Source organism: Oncorhynchus mykiss, chromosome 18 (genome assembly GCF_013265735.2).
Source record: "Oncorhynchus mykiss isolate Arlee chromosome 18, USDA_OmykA_1.1, whole genome shotgun sequence".
Classification (NCBI taxonomy): domain Eukaryota; kingdom Metazoa; phylum Chordata; class Actinopteri; order Salmoniformes; family Salmonidae; genus Oncorhynchus; species Oncorhynchus mykiss.
Genome location: NC_048582.1, coordinates 45,459,328 through 45,482,798, shown reverse-complemented (window position 1 = coordinate 45,482,798; position 23,471 = coordinate 45,459,328). Strand labels below are relative to the sequence as shown.

Here is a 23,471-nt window from a genome sequence, read left to right as displayed (position 1 = left end):
TGAGATGAAGGCAAGTCATAATCATCATAATTGACTGCCTGCTATCTTGAAGTATGAATGTTCCACTCATCTTTTCATTCTGTCTGAATGTCCGAAAGTTACAGGAAGTGCTAATTTGGGATGACCTAGGACAAGCATAAGTCTGTTACACTATTCCCAGAGTACTTAGTTTTCCAGTGAATCTGTTAAAAATAGGTATCATTCTAATATGCAATCAACATCCTCCATTTGACAGATGAAACCACAGAGCTCTACCTGCAGTCTGTCTACAGGCTATGATCCCCACAGGAAAGCCACCTCTTTAGGATCTCATTCTTGCTCTCAATCTTTCTCTAACCTTTTGAGGCAGACCAACCTAACTCTGACTGTTCAAAGCTGAGGGGTTACACAGCCCAGCCGATGTCCAGCATAACACACACTCTTGCATGATTGGTCCTCTCTCGCCCTACCAGGTATTCTATTCCTGCTGAGGAGAAGGTGAAGCTTGACAAGGTGGTTCACACACTGCTGCAGGCCAACGGGACCCCTGGGCTGGAGATGCTGGAGAAGAACATCATGATCTCTCCAGAGGTGCTTTGTCGAGAGGGTATCAAGGTCCACCGCACCGTCCAGCAGAGCGGTCAGTTTGTGGTCTGCTTCCCCGGGACATTTGTGTCCAAGGTCTGCTGTGGCTACAGTGTGTCGGAAACTGTGCATTTTGCCACCCCACAGTGGATGAACCTGGGATATGAGGCTGCTAAGGTGAGTCTGAAGCCGGAGCTGCCACCCTGTGGCCATTTAGAGACATAGCTCATTGTCTGCCACAGTGTCTCTATTTATTTTGATTTAACCAGGCAAGTCAGTTAAGAACAAATTCTTATTTTACAATGACTGCCTACCACGGCCAAACCCTCCCCTAACCCAGACGACGCTGGGCCAATTGTGCACCGCCCTAATTGTGCGCCGCCCTATGGGACTCCAGATCACGGTTGTGATATAGCCTGGGATCGAACTAGGGTCTGTATTAACGCCTCTAGCACTGAGATGCAATTGCCTAAGACTGCTGCGTCACTCGGGATCCCTAGCCTAACCCTGTTCCTGGAGAGCTACTGCGTCCTGTAGGTTTTGGCTTCAAATGTAATTTAGCACACCCGATTCTAATAATTAGGTGGTTGATAAGATTAATCTGGTTAGTTACAACTGGGGTTGGAGCTGAAACCTACAGGAGGGTATTGTAGCTTTCCAGGAACAGGGTTAGGCAGCACTGCTCTACAGTCTATACAGGTTTTTGTTCCTGTTGATTAGTGTAGTGTCATGTGTGATCTGGTTGATACAAAAGGCTGTAGGATATTCTGTCAATGTTCTGTGTTAACGCAGTGTCTCTCTGCCTTCCCACTGTAGGACCTGAAATGCCGGCACATAGCCAAACCCTTCTCCATGGAGAAGTTACTCTACCAGATCGCCACGGCCGAATCCAAACGCGAGAACGGGCACATTCTGACTACGATCTCCGCCCTTCTCAAAGACCTCAGGTCGGTAGCCATGGAAACGGGGCACATCAAAACTTGGATGCTGTCACGGCCTTGTTCTTCATCCTCTGTTGCCATACCAGTATGATCAAAGACATAGCTCAGTCGAACTGTGCTTAAAGCCAAGTTGAAAATATCCCAAAATCTTCTGTTTCAAATACACTCCATGATTTAATGGGTGGGCTTACTGTCTACGTCAGGGCGGAAAGACCTTTAGATAGTACTGTTTGCTGTACTGAGCTTTAATCACAACGTTGTGAATTGTCGTGTTCTGAATCACTGAGTTGTTGCTCCGCTCTAATAGGAACATAGAGATGAGACAACGACAGGAACTGTACGAGGCAGGGCTTCTGTCCTCTGCCCGCTACGGAACACATGATAACAGCTTGTTGCCCGGTGATGGACGCAAGAAACCCAGGAAGTGGCTGGCGCTGGAGTCGTCAGAGAGACGCTGCCAGACTTGCCAACACCTCTGCTACCTGTCCATGGTGAGAGCTGGCCCATGGGGAATAGTGCTAGGGTTCATTTGGGTCGGGACTAGAGCTAGTGCTGGGCAAGGGTGAATGTAGTTAACCACTCCATGTACGGGGCGGCAGGTAACCTAGCGGATACGAGCATTGGGCCAGTAACCAAAAGGTCGCTGGTTCGAATCCATAAGCTGACTTGGTGACAAATCTGTCCATGTGCTCTTGAGCAAGGCACTTAACCCTAATTGCTCCTGTGCGTCGCTCTGGATAAGAGCGTCTGCTAAATGGTTTAAATGTAAAGATGAATTTAGTTTACCATTCCATTAAAAGATGTGTTGAATTCTGAGTTGTGATGTCCATCCCAGGTGGTCCAGGAGAATGAGAACGTTGTCTTCTGTTTGGAGTGTGCTTTGAGATACGTGGAGAATCACAAGTCCTGCAGAGGCCTCAAGATGATGTATCGTTACGATGAGGTAAGATTCCATCCCAGAAAACCGGGAACATTCCCAGGACATTAGCTAACATTCCCATTAAGGGCTCTATTCAATTTAAGTGTTACAGATTGCGCGATGGAAAATTATCATAACATTTCTGATTGAGCCATCGTATACAGCATTTAACATTAATACTGTCTCTGCCGCTGTGGGAACATTGCCTTTAAATTGGGCTTTAAGGCTGAACTTCCACGATACGGATTGAATAGAGGCATAAGTTCTAGTTTGGCTTTTATCGAACATTATGATGAAAACATTATTTGAATGTTTTAGATAAAATGTTTTTTAAAATTGTTTTATGTTTTAAATTAAATATCCTTTGAATGTCTTCCTAACATTCACAAAAATGTTGTCCACAACATCTGTAACAACCCGCATAGAACATTCCCCTCATACAGTGCCTTGCGAAAGTATTCGGCCCCCTTGAACTTTGCGACCTTTTGCCACATTTCAGGCTTCAAACATAAATATATAAAACTGTATTTTTTTGTGAAGAATCAACAACAAGTGGGACACAATCATGAAGTGGAACGACATTTATTGGATATTTCAAACTTTTTTAACAAATCAAAAACTGAAAAATTGGGCGTGCAAAATTATTCAGCCCCCTTAAGTTAATACTTTTTTCCCATTCCTCCTTGCAAAACAGCTCGAGCTCAGTGAGGTTGGATGGAGAGCATTTGTGAACAGCAGTTTTCAGATCTTTCCACAGATTCTCAATTGGATTCAGGTCTGGACTTTGACTTGGCCATTCTAACACCTGGATATGTTTATTTTTGAACCATTCCATTGTAGATTTTGCTTTATGTTTTGGATCATTGTCTTGTTGGAAGACAAATCTCCGTCCCAGTCTCAGGTCTTTTGCAGACTCCATCAGGTTTTCTTCCAGAATGGTCCTGTATTTGGCTCCATCCATCTTCCCATCAATTTTAACCATCTTCCCTGTCCCTGCTGAAGAAAAGCAGGCCTAAACCATGATGCTGCCACCACCATGTTTGACAGTGGGGATGGTGTGTTCAGCTGTGTTGCTTTTACGCCAAACATAACATTTTGCATTGTTGCCAAAAAGTTCCATTTTGGTTTCATCTGACCAGAGCACCTTCTTCCACATGTTTGGTGTGTCTCCCAGGTGGCTTGTGGCAAACTTTAAATGACACTTTTTATGGATATCTTTAAGAAATGGCTTTCTTCTTGCCACTCTTCCATAAAGGCCAGATTTGTGCAATATACGACTGATTGTTGTCCTATGGACAGAGTCTCCCACCTCAGCTGTAGATCTCTGCAGTTCATCCAGAGTGATCATGGGCCTCTTGGCTGCATCTCTGATCAGTCTTCTCCTTGTATGAGCTGAAAGTTTAGAGGGACGGCCAGGTCTTGGTAGATTTGCAGTGGTCTGATACTCCTTCCATTTCAATATTATCGCGTGCACAGTGCTCCTTGGGATGTTTAAAGCTTGGGAAATATTTTTGTATCCAAATCCGGCTTTAAACTTCTTCACAACTGTATCTCGGACCTGCCTGGTGTGTTCCTTGTTCTTCATGATGCTCTCTGCGCTTTTAACGGACCTCTGAGACTATCACAGTGGTGGTGCATTTATACGGAGACTTGATTACACACAGGTGGATTGTATTTATCATCATTAGTCATTTAGGTCAACATTGGATCATTCCGAGATCCTCACTGAACTTCTGGAGAGAGTTTGTTGCACTGAAAGTAAAGGGGCTGAATAATTTTGCACGCCCAATTTTTCAGTTTTTGATTTGTTAAAAAAGTTTGAAATATCCAATAAATGTCGTTCCACTTCATGATTGTGTCCCACTTGTTGTTGATTCTTCACAAAAAAATTGTTTTATATCTTTGTTTGAAGCCTGAAATGTGACAAAAGGTCGCAAAGTTCAAGGGGGCCGAATACTTTCGCAAGGCACTGTAAGTTTCTTATGTTTCCAGGTAATGTAATAAATGTGTTCTGGGAACGGTCTTGCAATCAGGTGAATGTTTTATACAAAAATTGTATAATCATTAGCACAACTTGACAGTTTTTGTGTCATTAGAACTTTTTGGAACAATTTTGGTTTGCTGGGATGACCCGCTCTTATCTGGGTAGAATTGATCAGAACCTTCAACAGCGGAGTGGTGTAACGTGCAATGTTTGGATAAATATGATATTTGTTAATTTATAGTGCAGTGTTCATTATAACGCATATGTTCTGTCTAATTCCTCCATTCTCTGGCTGTGCCCCCCGTGCCTTTGCCCCCCCAGGAGCAGATCAACAGCTTGGTGAAGCAGGTGTGTGGTAAGGCCCTGGGGAAGACGACCGAGAAATGGAACGGTGCAAGCCCAATCAAACCACCACCTAAACGCGGACCCCGGAAGAGAGAGACCGTGGAGGTGTCCCTGTCCCGCCTCTCCTCTTCCCACCTGTCTCCTGCAGCGGTCACATGAGGACGTTAACATCCCCCACTGCCCCTCCATCTTAGTTTGGAGAATCACTTGTCCTTTTTTTAAAGAAAGAAAAAATATAATGCCCCAAATCTCCCACACAACCTTACTATGACGAACTAGCCCACCCACCCCCTTAGTATGGCAAACTTGTGAAAGCAAGCAGTCTTTTTTTGCACTAGCACGTGAAATTTGTTTTTCAGGTTTTTTTTTCGGGGGGTGTTAGCATTAATTGAAATGTTCACAGGTAAATGTTGTGCCCCTGTCACTGCCCCCCCCCCCCCTCCCCAATGTGTTGCAGTCAGACCCATCGCCATCTGTCACTCAACTGTGAACAAAGGGATGAGTGGAGAAGGTGCTCCTTTTTTCATTTTATTGAAATGACACAAGTAGAACCCAAAGTTCTCTCATCTTTAGTTTTTGAAGATGAGTTCTTTTTATTCTCCTCTGCCTGCAGAAGCTCCTGTTGTTCAGGGCCTGTTGCTCCCTAACCCACGCCAGGTAGAACTTGAAAGGCAGATGTGTTTTGGCTGGCTTGTTTTATTTGGGATTTTAGCTTTGATTTTTAGATTTTGAGGAAGTCTTCTGTGTTTATTTTGTCATCGTTGTTTCCTTTTTCTTTGTTACTTGTGGAACTAGTGGTGCCATGGCTGTATGTCAGAAACACAGCCTGGGGTGCTGTGGCTGTATGTCAAATGGACCAAGGTGCCATGGCTGTATGTCAGAAATACAGACCTCGGTGCCGCTGGTCTCTGTCTCTGTAGTAGGAGGGAGGCCTCCTACTACCACTTCGCAAGTGAAAACTGTGCCTGATACTCAACAAAGAGATCCATTGTTTTTGGTGCTGTTGGTTATTATTACTGTATAACAATACAAAAGAAAGGTGGGGTGCTGGCTAACTGCTAGCCCCTTCTCCCACAGGGCGTTAGGGTTCTAGGCTCTCCTCTCCCATAGGGTTAGGGTTCTCGGCTCTCCTCTTCTCGATGTGCAATCATGTTAACATTCCATTCTTCCAGTCCTACTGTTTCATCTGTATCAGTTAACATTAATAATTTTATTATTTTCTATTTTGATTGTGTTTTTGTTCTAATGTGCGAGTAGAGTCACTAGTCAAAGGGTGTGAAATGTGAAATATGGAAATCCAAGTTTTTTTTGTTTTGGGGTGTGTATTTTAGGTTTTTCCCTTTTTTTTCAGATGTATTATGAATTATTTTAGCAGAAGGTCCAACACAACATACATTTTTGTACATAATCCTGTAAATGTCTTTAAATACTCAAGCCTTTTCTGGGGTGAAGGAAGGAAAATGATACCATTTTTAAAGGTATTAGAGGAAGCAAGGGAGGAAGTGCTTGATGAAGAAAAGCCTTACGTTTCAGTTTCTTCATCTGTGTGAGTTTGATGCTTACAGGGTTGCTCTGGTTACGTGTATACATTTTAAGTGCTGCTTACATCACTAAGACAAAGATATGGAGTAGCTATGGCCCCCTAGTTTTTTTTAAAGGTTTTTTTTTTTTTCCTTTTAGCTTTACTTTTTTTAAAGAAAAGGGAACATATGTTCACAAAAATGTACTGAAAATTCAACAATGTAGTAGCTCCTCATGTTGCACTGAGCTTGCCAGTGGTGGCTGACAAGGTGATCCTATTATCCAGTTTGTTGGTTGTTGTCCTTTACAGAAGACTGAACTGTTTTAGGAATATTTAAAGAAAACCAAGTCGGTCGTTTTCAACAAAAGTGGTTAAGTTTTTATGGCCTTACAATGTATTTTATTCAGATTTCTTTGCAATTTTCTTTTTCTACAGTATAAACTATTGCTCACGGTCTGGCAAGTTAATTTATTAGCACTGCGTCTCCATCTTTCCTTCCACTTGGAAAGAGTTCATGTTGGTTATATTGCCAGTTTTTTTACTTTTGCAGTTTGTACTAAAGGTTTAATAAAAACGTACAGACAATTCACTGTCTTTTCTTTTGAACCTGCGTGTCTGTCGTTGTGGTGTTCTGAAGCTGTCATGTTACCAAACTAGTTAGCCATTCCACAAATAAGTATACTCCATGTCTAGGGGTCCAAGCCTGATACAAGTGTGTGCATTCAGTGTCAAACAAGGGTAAGTGAACAGATGTCTTTAATGTACCCAGGAAACAGTGTACTTACCAGGGTCCAGGGCGAGTTCTGTCCTGCCACTCTAGACGGCCAGCCCTACCAGACACATTTAAGTTCAAATGGTGATAGCAAAAAATGGAAATATCTAAAAGTTGTAATAACAAAAAGGTGTCAAACCAACACTGTTAAGACCCAACCAGACCGAGAGGATACTTAGTCCACCTCTCACTCTGCAATAACCTGCCAATCACCCACACCTGTGAGCCATTAGCAGGCAGTGCTGGCGCTTCAAGCAGCTGTATGATATAATCGTGTTCTGAAAACATATTCAGGTGTGTGCAATGGCCTCTAGTAAAGAAAAGAAACCGGGAATGTACGTAGCGCTCGTCTGCGGTGGCGCCGGTTAGCGGTCTCTGTTCAAAGGGTTCAGGCTGGGTTATAAATCAACAGACTAGTGGAGCGGGACTATGGAACATTGTCGTTCTATTCCCATTTCATTTCATTCTGAAATGGCACTAAGGGATCAGTATGAGAAATGGCAGTACAAGGGGGTGAAATGTTTATTACCAAGTCAAGAGATGTGGGGGGGAATAATACTGTAACCACAATGTTCAACATGGAATTAGTTCTTTACAAAACGGATGAAAATACAGTGAACATCGCAACCAGTCCTCGCAGTGTTTTGGGCCGTTCAGTGTCTTCGTTTCTACCCTGGCCCTTACGTGGCCTGTGAGCTGCTGTCCTCAGTGTTTAAGTGTCTGGTTTCTGGGTGGCTGGAGCAGTGGCCTCCCTGCTAGGCCTGTGTTGGGGGGAACCTCTGTTTCGTATGATTGCACCCCGGCAGTACAGTGGATGTGGTCCTCCCTACCCCCTTCATCCTCCCTGGCCTTGGTGTCCTGCCTGTCAGCGGAGGAGAGCGTGTGTCTTAGCTCAGCTTGGGTGGGAACCTGCAGTGTGATCTCTGTGGTTAACGACTCCACGTCTGGACCTGAGAGACAGAGGAGGGACGTTTTGTGCAGTGCCCGAGAACTAATCGAAGTATTAAGTTGCTGTTTACTGTGCATGTTTGCTTATATGCGTGTCTGTGTCATACCCAGCATGGGCGAGGCAACGCTGTTGTCCTCTCCCCCAGAGTGGAGGAAGACGTCAAGGCTCTCATGGTCGGACATGTCCGTCAGGTCCATCTGCTCCAGCATGTCTACGTTCACCTCCATGGATGAAAAGCTGCCTATTGGCCCTGAGCAGCAAGACACAGGTGTTAGTCACCAACGCATACAGCAATTCACCAAGAATGCAACGGCAAGGGGCTGAGTCCAGGAAGAGCCTCGAAGCCTTTTTGTTTTAAAACTCTCAAACAAATAAAAAGCCAAAATCATTTACTGCTTTCGGCAAATATTTATATTTGAACCCGCAACAGAATCTTGCATGCCAGCTAACTGACTATTCTTCAAACCTTCAGATTATTCAAACCCAACCTTCAAGAAATCATGTTCCATTAAAAGAGCTGATCTTCATCTGAAAAAATGGTTTTAATCAATCCTCACTGACTTGCCAGAAACCCTGAAATTGTTCTAGGTTGATATCTGTAGGGTTCTATCCTGTCTAAATTGATTCCAGCCTGGTGTCTAGGGTTCTATCCTGCCGTAAATTATTCCAGGCGGTGTCTGTATGGTTCTATCCTGTCTGAAGTTATTCCAGTTTTGCGTCTGTGTTCAATCATTGTCCTGGATTCATCACCTTGCAGGAACAGTGTTACAAACACACAGTGCACTGTGAGGGATGGTTGACAGCTGAGGCGGCATACCTCAAGGATACGAGGAGAGCAGGGCAGGACAGCAGGGTGGGGCAGAGTAAAGAGAGAGGGAACTGTTACTAGCCAGCCACGCAGTCACGCACACACAACCGGTGCTTTTCCAATGAGACTTACCCCCACACCAGTGAGTCGCCAGTGTTTTATCTTAATGTAAGCTGTTTTGTTCCATCAATAGTGTGACACTAAAGACTTGTGGTGAGCAAAATCAACAATGTCTTGATAATTCAAATCTGTTTTGAGAAGGTGCGGGTCTGTCGGAGCCATAGCCCAGTGTAAACCAGATTCTGGCCCATGTAGATCGAAACAAAGTGTGAACCTTTTGGGTAAAACACGGGTAAATCCTTATTGGAAATGCACCAGTATACACACACCATCTGTCACTGTGACCATACTTTTCCATTTAAGATAAGGCGTTAAGGAGGGACTCTCACCTCTCCTCTCACTGATCTGCAGGTAGCCGGTGGACTGGTACTGGTCCATGTCTTGCTGGAATGCCTCTTCAAAGAACTTCTGCCTCTCCTTCAGATTCACCAGGGCAGGCTCCACCTCCTTCAGCTTAAACTGGCTGGACTCCATCTCCTTTGGCTTCACCTGGGGAGGATCCGCCTCCTTTAACTTAACCTGGGCAGGCTCCGCTTCGTTCACCTGGGGTGGCACCTTATCCGCTACACAGGGCCGAGATATTTTCATTTAAATCTCAATAGCATCATTTCTGGGTAAAAATGAAGTACATTTCTGTGATTATTATTTTTTTCAATAAAAATTGTCAAAAAGAAACAGAACAATTTCTCAAACAAGAATTTTGCTAGGCCATTCTGGGAGTGGTCTGAGTGGGGAGGGGAAAACTGAAAACTAGCTGTTATTGGCAGAGATATTTGTACCTGGTCTGTATTGGTCTAGTCACTAGGCAGGCCAAAACTCCATCCCATCAAAACAGGCAAACAGCTCATACATTGAAAGGTCATTATCATAATTTTCTCAATTTCACAGTGTTATTCCAACCGCATAGTGTGGAAATATATATAAAACACAAGAAAATCACATTTTTGCCTGCACTGGGCTTTTAACAGCTAAACTTAAATAACAATTAATGATTACTGGCATTGATTACAGGTGGTTACTAGCGTGGATTACAGGTCTGTACAGCATCCCATATGCACTATTGTAGCTCTGTTGCATGAAATTATTTGATACAAAATGCTGTGATATCAGATGCCCTAGAGCTTGGGCCTTTGAAAAGAAACTGACTGTCTGTGTCTGGACGATGACATAGCCTACTGACCATCTCTGTCTGTCTGGATGATGACAGAGCCTGGAGATTTCAGACGACACAGTGTCACTTCAGCTAACTGTTTCTCTCAGACGGGGAGAGTCCGTTATATAAGAACGAAAAGTCACGAAAGGGAGAGAGAGACTGGGACGGCTAGTGGGAGAAAGAGAGAGAAAGAGAGCGAGTACAGTTGACGTCCCCATTATCAGCAGCTGTCCCCAGTCTCTCTCCCCCTTTCTTTCTATAGCTTCCCCTCTTTCTCTCCATCACTCACTGTTGCCCTTCCACTCTTTATCGTTGAATGTGTGTTGCTGAGTGTGGTTGGTGTGTGTGTGTGTACAGAGTGTCTGTGGGGTTTTTTTTATGTGTGTGTTTGTGTGCCTGTGTACGTGCATATGTATGTTTGTGTTGTGCTTTTTTTTGAGGATGAATTAAAGGTAGTGGGGTTCCTAAGGGACTCCAGTGTGTTTTCATTACTGTGGTTAGTTGGCTTTGACTTTGTTAACCCTGAGAAATAAAGATATTCTGCCCCTGTAGAATGTGTCTCAACTCGACTTGACATAGTAAAATTGCACATGTTGTAAATATGAAATTAGTCATATATACTGTGCCAAGATGATTGAATCATGTCCCGGACCTGCTGTTTTTGACTCTCTCTCTCTTTCTCTCTCTCTCTCTCTCTCTCTCTTTCTACACCACACCACACCTGTTGTCTCGACCTCTGAATGCTCGGCTATGAAAAGCCAACTGATATTTACTCCTGAGGTTGTTGCCCCCTCTACAACCACTGATTATTGCCTATGAACATTTGAACATCTTGAAGAACGATCTGGCCTTAATGGCCATGTACTCTTATAATCTCCCCCCGGCACAGCCAGAACAGGATTGGCCACCTTCAGAGCCTGGCTCCTCTTCAGGTTTTTTCTAGGGTCCTTTCTTCTATATCTGCATTGCTTGTTGTTTGGGGTTTTAGGCTGGGTTTCTGTATAAGCACTTTGTGGCATCTGCTGATATAAAAAGGGCTTAATAAATACTTTTGATTGATTGCTCATGTATGTGCTATCAAATCAAATATTTGTATGTTGACTGATGAAGAAATCTGTATTTATAGACATTAGTATTTCATCCAAACATGTTCCAACCATACCAATAAACAGGTGTGTGGGTATTACTACATAACAACTCTTAATGGGTTGTAATCAGAATGGATGACCAAGGTTCACTTATAAAGCACACAGTGCATTCGGAAAGTATTCAGACCCCTTGAATTTTTACACATTTAGTTAATTCTAAAATGTATTTAATTGTTTTTTTCCCTCATCAATCTACACACAATGCCCCATAATGACACAGAAAAAACAGGTTTTTAGAAAGGTTTGCAAATGTATTAAAAAATAAATAAAAAACGGAAATATGACATTTACATAGGTATTGAGACCTTTTACTCAGTACTTTGCTGAGGCACCTTTGGCAGAGATTACAGCCTCAAGTCGTAGGTGTGACGCTACGAGCTTGGCACACCTGTATTTGGGTAGCTTCTCCCAATCTTCTCTGCAGATCCTCTGAAGCTCTGTCAGGTTGGTTGGAGAGCGTCGCAGCACAGCTATTTTCAGGTCTCTCCAGAGATGTACGATCAGGTTCAAGTCTGGGCTCTGACTGGGCCACTCAAAGACATCCAGAGACTTGTCCCGAAGCCACTCCTGCGTTGTCTTGGCTGTGTGGTTAGGGTCGCTGTCCTGCTGGAAGGTGAACCTTTGCCCCAGTCTGAGGTCCTGAGCGCTCTGGAGCAGAATTTCATCAAGGATCTCATTGTTCTTTGCGTCGTTTATCTTTCCTTTGATCCTGACTAGTCTCCCAGTCCCTGCCGCTGAAAAACATCCCACAGCATGATGCTGCCACCACCATGCTTCACAGTAGGGATGATGCCAGGTTTCCTCCAGATGTGATGCTTGGCATTCAGGCCAAGGAGTTACATTTTGGTTTCATCAGACCAGAGAATTTTGTTTCTCATGTCTGAGAGTCTTTAGGTGCCTTTTGGAAAACTCCAAGTGGGCTGTCATGTGCCTTTTACTGAGGAGTGGCTTCCGTCTAGCCACTCTACTATAAAGGCCTGATTGGTGGAGTGCTGCAGAGATGTTTGTTCTTCTGGGTTCTTCCATCTCCACAAAGGGACTCTGGAGCTCTGTCAGAGTGACCATCGGGTTCTTGGTCACCTCCCTGACCAAGGCCCTTCTCCCCTTCTCAGTTTGGCCAGGAGGGTAGCTCTAGGAAGAGTCTTGGTGGTTCCAAACTTCTTTAATTTAAGAATGATAGAGGCCACTGTGTTCTTGGGGACCTTCAATGCGGCAGACATTTTTGAGTACCCTTCCCCAGATCTGTATCTCAAAACAATCTGGTCTCAGAGCTCTGCAGGCAATTCCTTTGACCTCATGGCTTGGTTTTTGCTCTGATATGCACTGTCAACTGTGGGAACTTATATAAACAGGTTTGTGCTTTTCCAAATCATGTCCAATCAATTACATTTACCACCAGTGGACTCCAATCAAGTTGTAGAAACAAGGATGATCAACGGAAACAGGATGCACCTGATCTTAATTTCGAGTCTCACAGCAAACGGTCTGAATACTTATCTAAATATGTTTTTTTTAACGTTTTTTTACATTTGCAAACATTTCTAAAAACCTGTTTTCGCTTTGTCATGATGGGGTATTGTGTGTAGATTGAGGGAAAACATTAATGTAATCAATTTTAGAATAAGGCTGTAATGTAAAAAATATGGAAAAGTCAATGGGTCTGAATACTTTCCGAAGGCACTGTATAAGCAGTAAATTTATATTAGTATTATGTGAGAGGGTTTTGGCTGGGCCTCTGTGAAACTGGACATCATTATCTGATTGCAGGTCTCCATTTAGAGTGTTGCCAGACTACACAATCGAGCCGTCTCGTCCAGCCCAATACTGGAAAGTAGGCTAACGCAAGCACATCCCACCACAGAGACAACAGATTAGCAATAAACACCATTCACGAGGACACATTACACACAATACAGAACAATGCTGTCAATTTCCCTCCCTTATTCTTCTGAAACGCATCAGCTCAAATTATTGTCTATTATTAGATTTTTAAAAATGCATATAAATAATGCATATCATTTGGTTCTTATAAACTCAAAGGAAGGATTGTCTACTCTGAAACTAATTTGTTATGCATGGTTAAAAAGAAGATGTACCAGTGGCCTGATGAACCTCACATTCTTGACAGTTGTAGCAGTGCATTTATGCAATGTTACTTTTAGATTGCAGGTATCTTTCTCACAAGTGTTCAGATTTAAAGCAAGGTAGTAGCCAACATGAAAATAACTTACGCTGTTAATAGTGGCGAGTTAGAAGTAAAGGATCAGTAAGCAGTAGTGGAGAGTTAGAAGTAAAGGATCAGTAAGCAGTAGTGGAGAGTTAGAAGTAAAGGATCAGTAATCAGTAGTGGAGAGTTAGAAGTAAAGGATCAGTAAGCAGTAGTGGAGATTTAGAAGTAAAGGATCAGTAAGCAGTAGTGGAGAGTTCGAAGTAAAGGATCAGTAAGCAGTAGTGGAGAGTTCGTATGGGTTAGGGTTAGTGATTGAGGCTGGAGTTGAACTGGGATGTGGACATAAAGCTTGGGTTAAGGTTAGGGTCATGGTTGAGGTTTGGGTTAAACTGGGATGTGGGCATGAAGCTACTGTAGGGTTAGAGTTGTGGTTGAGACAAGGGTTAGGGTTGAACCGGGATGTGTACATGAAGCTAGTGTTAGGGGTGTGGTTGAGACAAGGGTTAGGGTTGGACCGGGATGTGGACATGAAGCTAGGGTTAGGATTAGGCTAAAGGTTAGGGTTAGGATTGAAGCTAGGGTTACACTGTGATGTGGATATGAAGCTAGGGTTAAGATTAGGGATAGCATCATGCTCATCTGTGCTTGTCTGGCACACAGGATTAATTACATTTATGTATCGAGCGCCTCATGACAAAGTGAACTGATTAATGACTGTGAGGGGGGCGCCAGAACGACAAGACCACTCTGTCTTTGTTTGCTTTGTTTAATAGCTTAATTTGCATCCAGCGTACATGTGCTATGATGATTATGGCAAAGCAAACACACACACACACACACACACACACACACACACACACACACACACACACACACACACACACACACACACACACACACACACACACACACACACACACGCAAACACACACACACACACACACACACACAGAGAGGAGTTTCCACTACAGTACTCACGGGAACACAGTGCCCAGGCTATCTGCATTCTACTTTGGTTTGTGCAGACAAGAAAAGCGTAGGAGTGGGAACCTGGGGGCAAACTGAGTCACTCTACTGCTGTCAGGCCCACTCAACATCCTAGAGAGAGAGCTGGCAGAGTCAAATTAACAACACTCTATTAGAGCACTAAGCATTATATCCACCAAACACTATATATATTAGAGCACTAACCGTTATATCTACCAATAACTATATCTATTAAAGCAACAAGCATTATATCTACCAAGAACTAGGTCTATTAGAGCAATAAGCCTTACAGTGAGGGGGAAAAGTATTTGATCCCCTGCTGATTTTGTACGTTTGCCCACTGACAAAGAAATGATCAGTCTATAATTTTAATGGTAGGTTTATTTGAACAGTGAGAGACAGAATAACAACAAAAAAATCCAGAAAAATGCATGTCAAAAATGTTATAAATTGATTTGCATTTTAATGAGGGAAATAAGTATTTGACCCCCTCTCAATCAGAAAGATTTCTGGCTCCCAGGTGTCTTTTATACAGGTAACGAGCTGAGATTAGGAGCACCCTCTTAAAGGGACTGCTCCTAATCTCAGATTGTTACCTGTATAAAAGACACCTGTCCACAGAAGCAATCAATCAATCAGATTCCAAACTCTCCACCATGGCCAAGACCAAAGAGCTCTCCAAGGATGTCAGGGACAAGATTGTAGACCTACACAAGGCTGGAATGGGCTACAAGGCCATCGCCAAGCAGCTTGGTGAGAAGGTGACAACAGTTGGTGCGATTATTCGCAAATGGAAGAAACACAAAAGAACTGTCAATCTCCCTCGGCCTGGGGCTCCATGCAAGATCTCACCTCGTGGAGTTACAATGATCATGAGAACGGTGAGGAATCAGCCCAGAACTACACGGGAGGATCTTGTCAATGATTTCAAGGCAACTGGGACCATAGTCACCAAGAAAACAATTGGTAACACACTACGCCCCGAAGGACTGAAATCCTGCAGCGCACACAAGGACCCCCAGCTCAAGAAAGATCATATACATGCCCGTCTGAAGTTTGCCAATGAACATCTGAATGATTCAGAGGACAACTGGGTGAAAGTGTTGTGGTCAGATGAGACCAAAATGGAGCTCTTTGGCATCAACTCAACTCGTCGTGTTTGGAGGAGGAGGAATGCTGCCTATGACCCCAAGAACACCATCCCCACCGTCAAACATGGAGGTGAAAACATTATACTTTGGGGGTGTTTTTCTGCTAAGGGGACAGGACAACTTCACCGCATCAAAGGGATGATGGACGGGGCCATGTACGTCAGATCTTGGGTGAGAACCTCCTTCCCTCAGCCAGGGCATTGAAAATGGGTCGTGAATGGGTATTCCAGCATGACAATGACCCAAAACACATGGCCAAGGCAACAAAGGAGTGGCTCAAGAAGAAGCACATTGAGGTTCTGGAGTGGCCTAGCCAGCTGAAGGTTTGAGTTGCCAAACGTCAGCCTCGAAACCTTAATGACTTGGAGAAGATCTGCAAAGAGGAGTGGGACAAAATCCCTCCTGAGATGTGTGCAAACCTGGTGGCCAACTACAAGAAACGTCTGACCTCTGTGATTGCCAACAAGGGTTTTGCCACCAAGGACTAAGTCATGTTTTGCAGAGGGGTCAAATACTTATTTCCCTCATTAAAATGCAAATCAATTTATAACATTTTTGACATGCGTTTTTCTGGATTTTTTTGTTGTTGTACTGTCTCTCACTGTTCAAATAAACCTACCATGAAAATTATAGACAGATCATTTCTTTATCAGTGGGCAAACACACAAAATCAGCAGGGGATCAAATACTTTTTTCCCTCACTGTATATCTACCAAATACTATATATGTTAGAACACTAACCATTATATCTACCAAGAACTATGTCTATTAGAGCAATAAGCATTATATCTACCAAGAACTATACCTATTAGAGCAACAAGCATTATATCTACCAAGCACTATATCTATTAGAGCACTAAGCATTATATCTACCAAGAACTATGTCTATTAGAGCAACAAGCATTATATCTACCAAGCACTATATCTATTAGAGCACTAAGCATTCACTGCCATTAAACTATCTAATGTTCATTTTCAACCGCTTACTCACTTCATTGCTGGACCTGTCAGTGTTCTATGTCAGCAAACTCATTTAAACCAGAGGCAACTGTAAACCAATGGTGGCTTATTTCTGTGACCAACACATATATTTTCATAGCCTCCAGTGATGGTTTATCTCATAGTTACTCCTATTTTAAACACATTTATGGACAATGAATAGATTGTGCAAGATGGACCTCTTCCTCCTCCATCTTCTCCTCCTCCTTCTTGCAGCATTCTCAAGCCCGATGGACAATCAGCACTAACCCTGAGTGGGAGAGAGAACCATGAGTAGGGAACATCACTGCCAAATCAGCAAGTAACCAAGCAACCAGTACAAAGTAGTACCACACAGTATACCACTGGTAATATTCCACTGTTTCCAACTTCTTAGTCTGTTAAAACTCCTTACACTGCAACACATTCCAATGTGTCACCTTCTCCTAAGTAAGCATTTCACTGTTAGTTTATACCTGTTGTTTATGAAGCATGTGACACATTTGATTTGGTTTGATCCTTCCTTACTGACCCAATACCTATCTGGCTGCGTTTACACAGGCAGCCCAATTCTGATATTTTTGTCCACTAAGAACATTTAACATCAGATCTTTTCCAAAGCTAAACTGATTGGTCAAAAGATCAGTTAGTGAAAAATATCAGAATTGGGCTGCTTATAAGGGCCTCCCTAGTGGCGCAGTGGCCTAATGCACTGCATCACAGTTATTGAGGTGTCACTACAAACCCGGGTTCGATCCTGGGCTGTGTCACTGCCGGCTGTGACCGGGAGACCCATGTGGCAGTGCACAATTGTCCAGGTTAGGGGAGGGTTTGGCCGGCTGTGAAGTCCTTACTCGAACGACTCCTGTGGCAGGCTGGGTGCATGCATGCTGATACGGTCGCTAGTTTTCATTGGCGCGGCTGGTTAAGAGAGCAGTGTGTCAAGCCTCAGCCTCTGTGTGAGTCTCCTCCCTAACCAAGCAGACAGTAGATTAGAGCTTCTCTGTATATGAATATTCCATAACCTTGCAGTATCACCATTTCAGATGGTGTTTTACTGGAAAAAAAACTCACACACAAGTTATGCTAAATCATCTCTGGAGAGCCCTGTCGAAGGAAGAGGCAATATGGTTCTACAACAGTCTTTTAGAAGATTATCAATGATATATAAGATTATGTCATGTCATCCCAGTGTTCATCTCCAAACACCTGAGCCAAATACATTTAAACTCAGTTTTTCACAATTCCTGACATTTAATCAGAGTAAAAATTCCCTGTCTTCTGTCAGTTAGGATCACCACTTTATTTTAAGAATGTGGAATAATAGTAGAGGGAATTATTTATTTCAGCTTTTATTTCTTTCATCACATTCCCAGTGGGTCAGAAGTTTACATACACTCAATTAGTATTTGGTAGCATTGCCTTACATTTTTTTTAACTTGGGTCAAATGTTTCGGGTAGCCTTCTAAAAGCTTCCCACGATAAGTTGGGTGAATTTTGGCCCATTCCTTCTAACAGAGCGGGTGTAACCGAGTCAGGTTTGTAGGCCTCCTTGCTCACACACGCCTTTTTAGCTCTGCCCACAGATTTTCTAGGGGATTGAGGTCAGGGCTTTGTGATGGCCACTCCAATACCTTGACATTGTTGTTCTTAAGCATTTTGCCAGAACTTTGGGAGAATGCTTGGGGTCATTGTCCATTTGGAAGACCCATTTGCGACCAAGCTTTAACTTCCTGACTGATGTCTTGAGATGTTGCTTCAATATATCCACATAATCGTCCTTCCTCGTGATGCCATCTATTTTGTGAAGTGCATCAGTACCTCCTGCAGCAAAGCACCCTCATCCCAACCGTGATTCACGGTTGGGATGGTGTTCTTTGGCTTGCAAGCCTCCACCTTTTTCCTACAAACTTAACGATGGTCATTATGGTCAAACAGTATTATTTTTGTTTCATCAGACCAGAGGACATTTCTCCAAAAAGTACGATCTTTGTCCCCATGTGCAGTTGCAAACTGTAGTCTGGCTTTTTTCAGTTTTGGAGCAGTGGCTTCTTCCTTGCTGAGCGGCCTTTCAGGTTATGTCGATATAGGACTTGTTTTACTGTGGATATAGATAGTTTTGTACCTGTTTCCTCCAGCTTGCGTATAGATGAACGTGGTACCTTCAGGCATTTGGAAATTGCTCCCAAGGATGAACCAGACTTGTGGAGGTCTACAATTATTTTTTCGAGGTCTTGGCTGATTTCTTTTGATTTTCCCATGATGTCAAGCAAAGAGGCACTGAGTTTGAAGGTAGGCCTTGAAATACATCCACAGGTACACTTCCAGTTGACTCAAATGATATCAATTAGCCAGAAGCTAATCAGAAGCTTCTAAAGCCATGACATCATTTTCTGGAATTTTCCAAGCTGTTTAAAGGCACAGTCAACTTAGTGTATGTAAACTTCTGACCCACTGGAATTGTGATACAGTGAATGTGAAATAATGAAAGTGAAATATTCTGTCCAGAAACAATTGTTGGAAAGATTACTCGTGCCATGCACAACGTAGATGTCCTAACCGACTTGCCAATACTATAGTTTGTTAACAAGACATTTGTGGAGTGGTTGAAAAATTAGTTTTAATGACTCCATCCTAAGTGTATGTAAACTTCCGACTTCAACTGTATGTATGCATAACTGGTACCATAGAATCTATCGGGAAGGAACGGGATGCGTGGGATAACGAGAAGCAATAGTTTTTTTTCTTTTTTTTGGTTGTCACTGGTTATTTGGAAAAATCACTATTTTGCAGGTGTTGGTATCTTTCGAATTTCGTAAGGGGAGGGGACATTAACTTGCAAAGAGAGAGGGTGGAGCTACAGTTCTGCTCCTCGTTCTAGCATCTTTTCATCTCTTCTCTTCACACGTATGTACCCAGAACTTAATCAAGCAGCTGGCCAATTACGTGGGACTTTATTTCTGAGTTAACCAAGACTAACCCAGTGTACAGTATACATCTCTAACCCTAACCCAGTGTAGACATCGTGCCAACCCAGTATAGGCATCATGCCATTCGTCAGGTGTGCCAACATCTGTCAAATAGGCTAAAATACTCCAGACTGCAGTAACTCATTACATAACATTTCCTCGTTTTACTAGCCTTGTGAGGACTTCTGATACCAACAAGGATAGTAAGAACCAAACCACACACATACACACAAGCGCACATGCCACATGCACACACAACCACACTGTAAACAATGCTTTGGGGGCAACCTTTAATTCCTTCAATATGCAGTTGCTTCTTCTTTCATTTTCTCTCTTTGGCTTTGCTAATATTGTTGGTTCCCTCTGGCTTTCATCATAGTGGGCTATTCAGAGCCACCAGCTAATGTTCCCTCTCCTCTACAGCACTGTTATTGTGAAGCTTTTCAATAGATTACAGAGACCAATGTTCAATGTCCTGTCCTTTCTTCCTGTCCTGTTCTATACTGCCCTGTCCTATCTCTGTCCTGTCCCATCTTTTTCCTGTCCTGTCCTACCTCCGTCCTGTCCCATCTTTTTCATGTCCTGTCCCATACTTTTCCTGTCCTGTCCTTTCTTAGCTCTGTCCTGTCCCATCTCTTTCTTGTCCTGTCACATCTCTTTCTTAAACACTGTCAAACCATTCCATCGAAACCATCCAATATTCTGCTTTCAAAATGTGTGGCTGTGTTAACAGACCATGGAACATGAATGTTCTGAGACATACAAAGGGGATGGATGGATGGATGGATGGATGGGTGGATGGATGGATGGATGGATGGAAGGGGATAGGGAGGAGGGAGTTGAACATGGTGGTGGAGAGGTGGAGGAGGGAGTGGTGGAGGAGGGGGATGGGTGGATGGCTGGAAGGGGATAGAGAAGAGGGAGTTGAACATGGTGGTGGAGAGGTGGAGGAGGGAGTGGTGGAGGAGGGGGATGGATGGATGGGTGGATGTATGGAAGGAGATAGGGAGCGGTGGAGGGGGGGGGGTGGATGGATGGATGGATAGATGGAAGGGCAGAAGGAAGGGCAGAAGGAGAAGGGATGTGGGGGGTTCAATAATAATGAAAGCAATAAAAAGCTTTCATTCTCTCATCTCCTGTGTGTGTGTGTGTGTGTGTGTGTGCGCACACGCCCACACTGAGCTGACACAATAAGTCACATCACCCATCAATCGCTGGTAGTTACAGCACCAATAATTTCCATCCCAGACGTTTTGTTATTCATTAATAACATATGTATCTTAGTATTACTGTGTGTTCAGTTGTGGTTGAAGGCTTGCATCTTATCCTCTTCACTCCAAATGTTTGACATCAAATAATGTTGATATGAATTCCGTGCACGCTTGAAACTAAATCCATAGGTTTGAATCTACATCCAACCCATTTAAAGATTCATCTACTGCCACCAACAAATTACTACATTTTTGTGACAACTGTGACCATTATCAAAGTTATTATCAAAAAAAGAAAATAAAACCAGATAAAAAAAGGCTACCAGGAAAAAGAAGAAGCATATCTACAAATATTACAACTATCTAATAATCATGCATGGATCAACATCTGCGATTCCACCATACATTAGCATGTAGACATTATGACACAAACAGAAAACAATCAAGAAATAAACCAATACAAGCGGGTGTCAGTACCATAGAATAATATAATATATAATTCTAGCGCTGTATTATATGCATATATACTGTACGTATATCTATGGTGGGTACCTACAGCTATTCCTCTGGCTGCCGTCCATGGATCCTGGAGAAGAAGACATCCCAGCGGTGTTGTAGATCAGAGCCAGAGGAAAGGGAGAGGAGGGCAGGATGGGCTGTGGACAGGGTGAGGCGGCAAAGAGAGGCGATGTTACCAACTCTCAATCGCAGCACCGTCTGTCTCCCTCTGCGCTCATCCTAAGAGGCTGCTTAAACCACTATCTCACACACACAGTCATGCACATATACAGTATTATACACACACACTCTCACACACAGGAGTACGGCAGCAACGCTCTCCCCCACGCTGGCTGTCTGAAAGGGTCGAGCTGCTGCCTGCAGGCTGAATGGTCTGGCTGTGGAGACAGAGAGGCTTCAGCACGGCTAGGAGCTGGGGATGGACCAATCTCACGGCTAGGAGTTGGGAATGGACCAATCACAAGGCTAGGAGCTGGGAATGTATCAATCACATGGCTGGGAGCTGGGGATTGACCAATCACATGATTAGGAGCTGGGAATGTACCAGTCACTCAGCTAAGAGCTGTGAATGTACCAATCACACAGCTAAGAGCTGGGAATGTACCAATCACATGGCTAAGAGCTGGGAATGTACCAATCACATGGCTAAGAGCTGGGAATGTACCAATCACATGGCTAAGAGCCACAGTCATAGAGCTCCGATAAGAGCCGGGAGAAGCAAAGAGAGGCAAAAAGTGTGAGTGTGTGCATTTGTGCACATGTAAGACAGAGCGAGGAGGAGTAAGATAACCTCTGATATGATGTGTTGTTATCATTTACATCTGTCTGGACAATAATCCAAATCCAATAAGGCTGAACATCATAACAAAAATCAGCCCCTCTTCTTCTCTCCTCCCTCTTCTCTTAGGGCCCAATTCAGATTTAGGAAATGTACGCCTTTTATTTCCTACGCACTTCTCAGTAGTTGGTTTTCAGACTTACAGAACCAGTCAAACGTTTGGACACACCTACTCATTCAAGGGTTTTTCTTTATTGCTACTATATATACTATATATTGTTACTATAATAGTGAAGATATCAAAACAATGAAATAACACACATAACACATATATCATGTAGTAACCCAAAAAATATATTTTAGATTTTAGATTCTTCAAAGTTGACACCCTTTTCCTTGATGACAGATTTGCACATTCTTGGCATGCTCTCAACCAGCTTCACCTGGAATGCTTTTCCAACAGTCTTGAAGGAGTTCCCACATATGCGGAGCACTTGTTGGCTGCTTTTCCTTCACTCTGTGGTCCTGCTCATCTGAAACCATCTCAATTGGGTTGAGATCGGGTGATTGTGGAGGCCAGGTCATCTGATGCAGCACTCCATCACTCCTTTTCTTGGTCAAATAGCTCTTACACAGCCTGGAGATGTGTTGGGTCATTGTCCTGTTGAAAAACAAATGATAGTCCCACTAAGTGCAAACCAGGAGGGATGGGATATTGCTGCAGAATGCTGTGGTAGTCATGCTGGTTAAAAGTGCCTTGAATTCTAAATAAATCACTGACAGTGTCACCAGCAAAGCACCCACACACCATCACACCTCCTCCTCCATGCTTCATGGTGTGAACTACACATGCGGAGATCATCCGTTCACCTACTCTGCGTCTCACAAAGACATAGCGGTTGAAACCAAAGATCTCAAATTTGGACTCATCAGACCAAAGGACAGATTTCCACCGCTCAAATGTCCATTGCTTCTGTTTCTTGGCACAAGCAAGTCTCTTCTTCTTATTGGTGTCCTTTAGTAGTGGTTTCTTTGCTACAATTCGACCATGAAGGCCTAATTCATGCAGACTCCTCTGAACAGATGATGTTGAGATGTGTCTGTTTCTTGAACTCTGTGAAGCATTTATTTGGGCTGCAATTTCTAAGGCTGGTAACTCTAATGAACATATCCTCTGCAGCAGAGGTAACTCTGGGTCTTCCTTTCCTGTGGTGGGCCTCATGAGAGCCAGTTTCATCATAGTGCTTGATGGTTTTTGACAAATTTTCCGGATTGAACAAAGTAACAATGGACTGTCGTTTCTCTTTGCTTATTTGAGCTGTTCTTGCAATAATATGGACTTTGTCTTTTACCAAGTAGGGCTATCTTCTGAATACCACCCCTATCTTGTCACAAATCAACACAATGAGAAGGAAAGAAATTCCACAAGGCGCACCTGTTAATTGAAATGCATTCCAGGTGACTACCTCATGAAGCTGGTTGA

At 43.3% G+C, this 23,471-nt stretch overlaps 2 protein-coding genes across 6 annotated transcripts in view; one reads left to right on the top strand and one right to left on the bottom strand.

Moving 5' to 3' along the window:
* Positions 1-6,864, top strand: part of LOC110496365 (protein Jumonji) — an 86,233-nt gene extending 79,369 nt beyond the window's left edge. For both annotated transcript variants that reach the window (XM_036952932.1, XM_021572227.2), the window contains 5 exons: positions 453-741; positions 1,381-1,511; positions 1,813-1,996; positions 2,341-2,448; positions 4,730-6,864. In XM_036952932.1, the coding sequence (XP_036808827.1) occupies positions 453-741; positions 1,381-1,511; positions 1,813-1,996; positions 2,341-2,448; positions 4,730-4,912 (895 nt within the window). In that variant the 3' untranslated portion in view covers positions 4,913-6,864. The remainder of the gene's footprint in view (positions 1-452; positions 742-1,380; positions 1,512-1,812; positions 1,997-2,340; positions 2,449-4,729) is intronic.
* Positions 6,413-21,596, bottom strand: LOC110496364 (dysbindin). 4 transcript variants are annotated; one of them, XM_021572223.2, is made up of 5 exons: positions 21,248-21,591; positions 16,712-16,782; positions 9,254-9,487; positions 8,103-8,246; positions 6,413-7,997 (listed from the first exon to the last, which is right to left on the bottom strand). In XM_021572223.2, the coding sequence occupies exons 2-5, from the start codon at positions 16,749-16,751 to the stop codon at positions 7,753-7,755; spliced, it is 663 nt and encodes a 220-aa protein (XP_021427898.1). In that variant the 5' UTR covers positions 16,752-16,782; positions 21,248-21,591; the 3' UTR covers positions 6,413-7,752. The 4 variants fall into 4 exon arrangements, with proteins under 4 accessions (XP_021427898.1, XP_021427896.1, XP_021427899.1 ...); XM_021572221.2 differs by lacking the exon at positions 16,712-16,782 and having other exon boundaries at positions 21,248-21,596; XM_021572224.2 differs by lacking the exon at positions 16,712-16,782 and having other exon boundaries at positions 8,103-8,237; positions 21,248-21,596.
* Between the last annotated feature and the right edge of the window lie 1,875 nt (positions 21,597-23,471).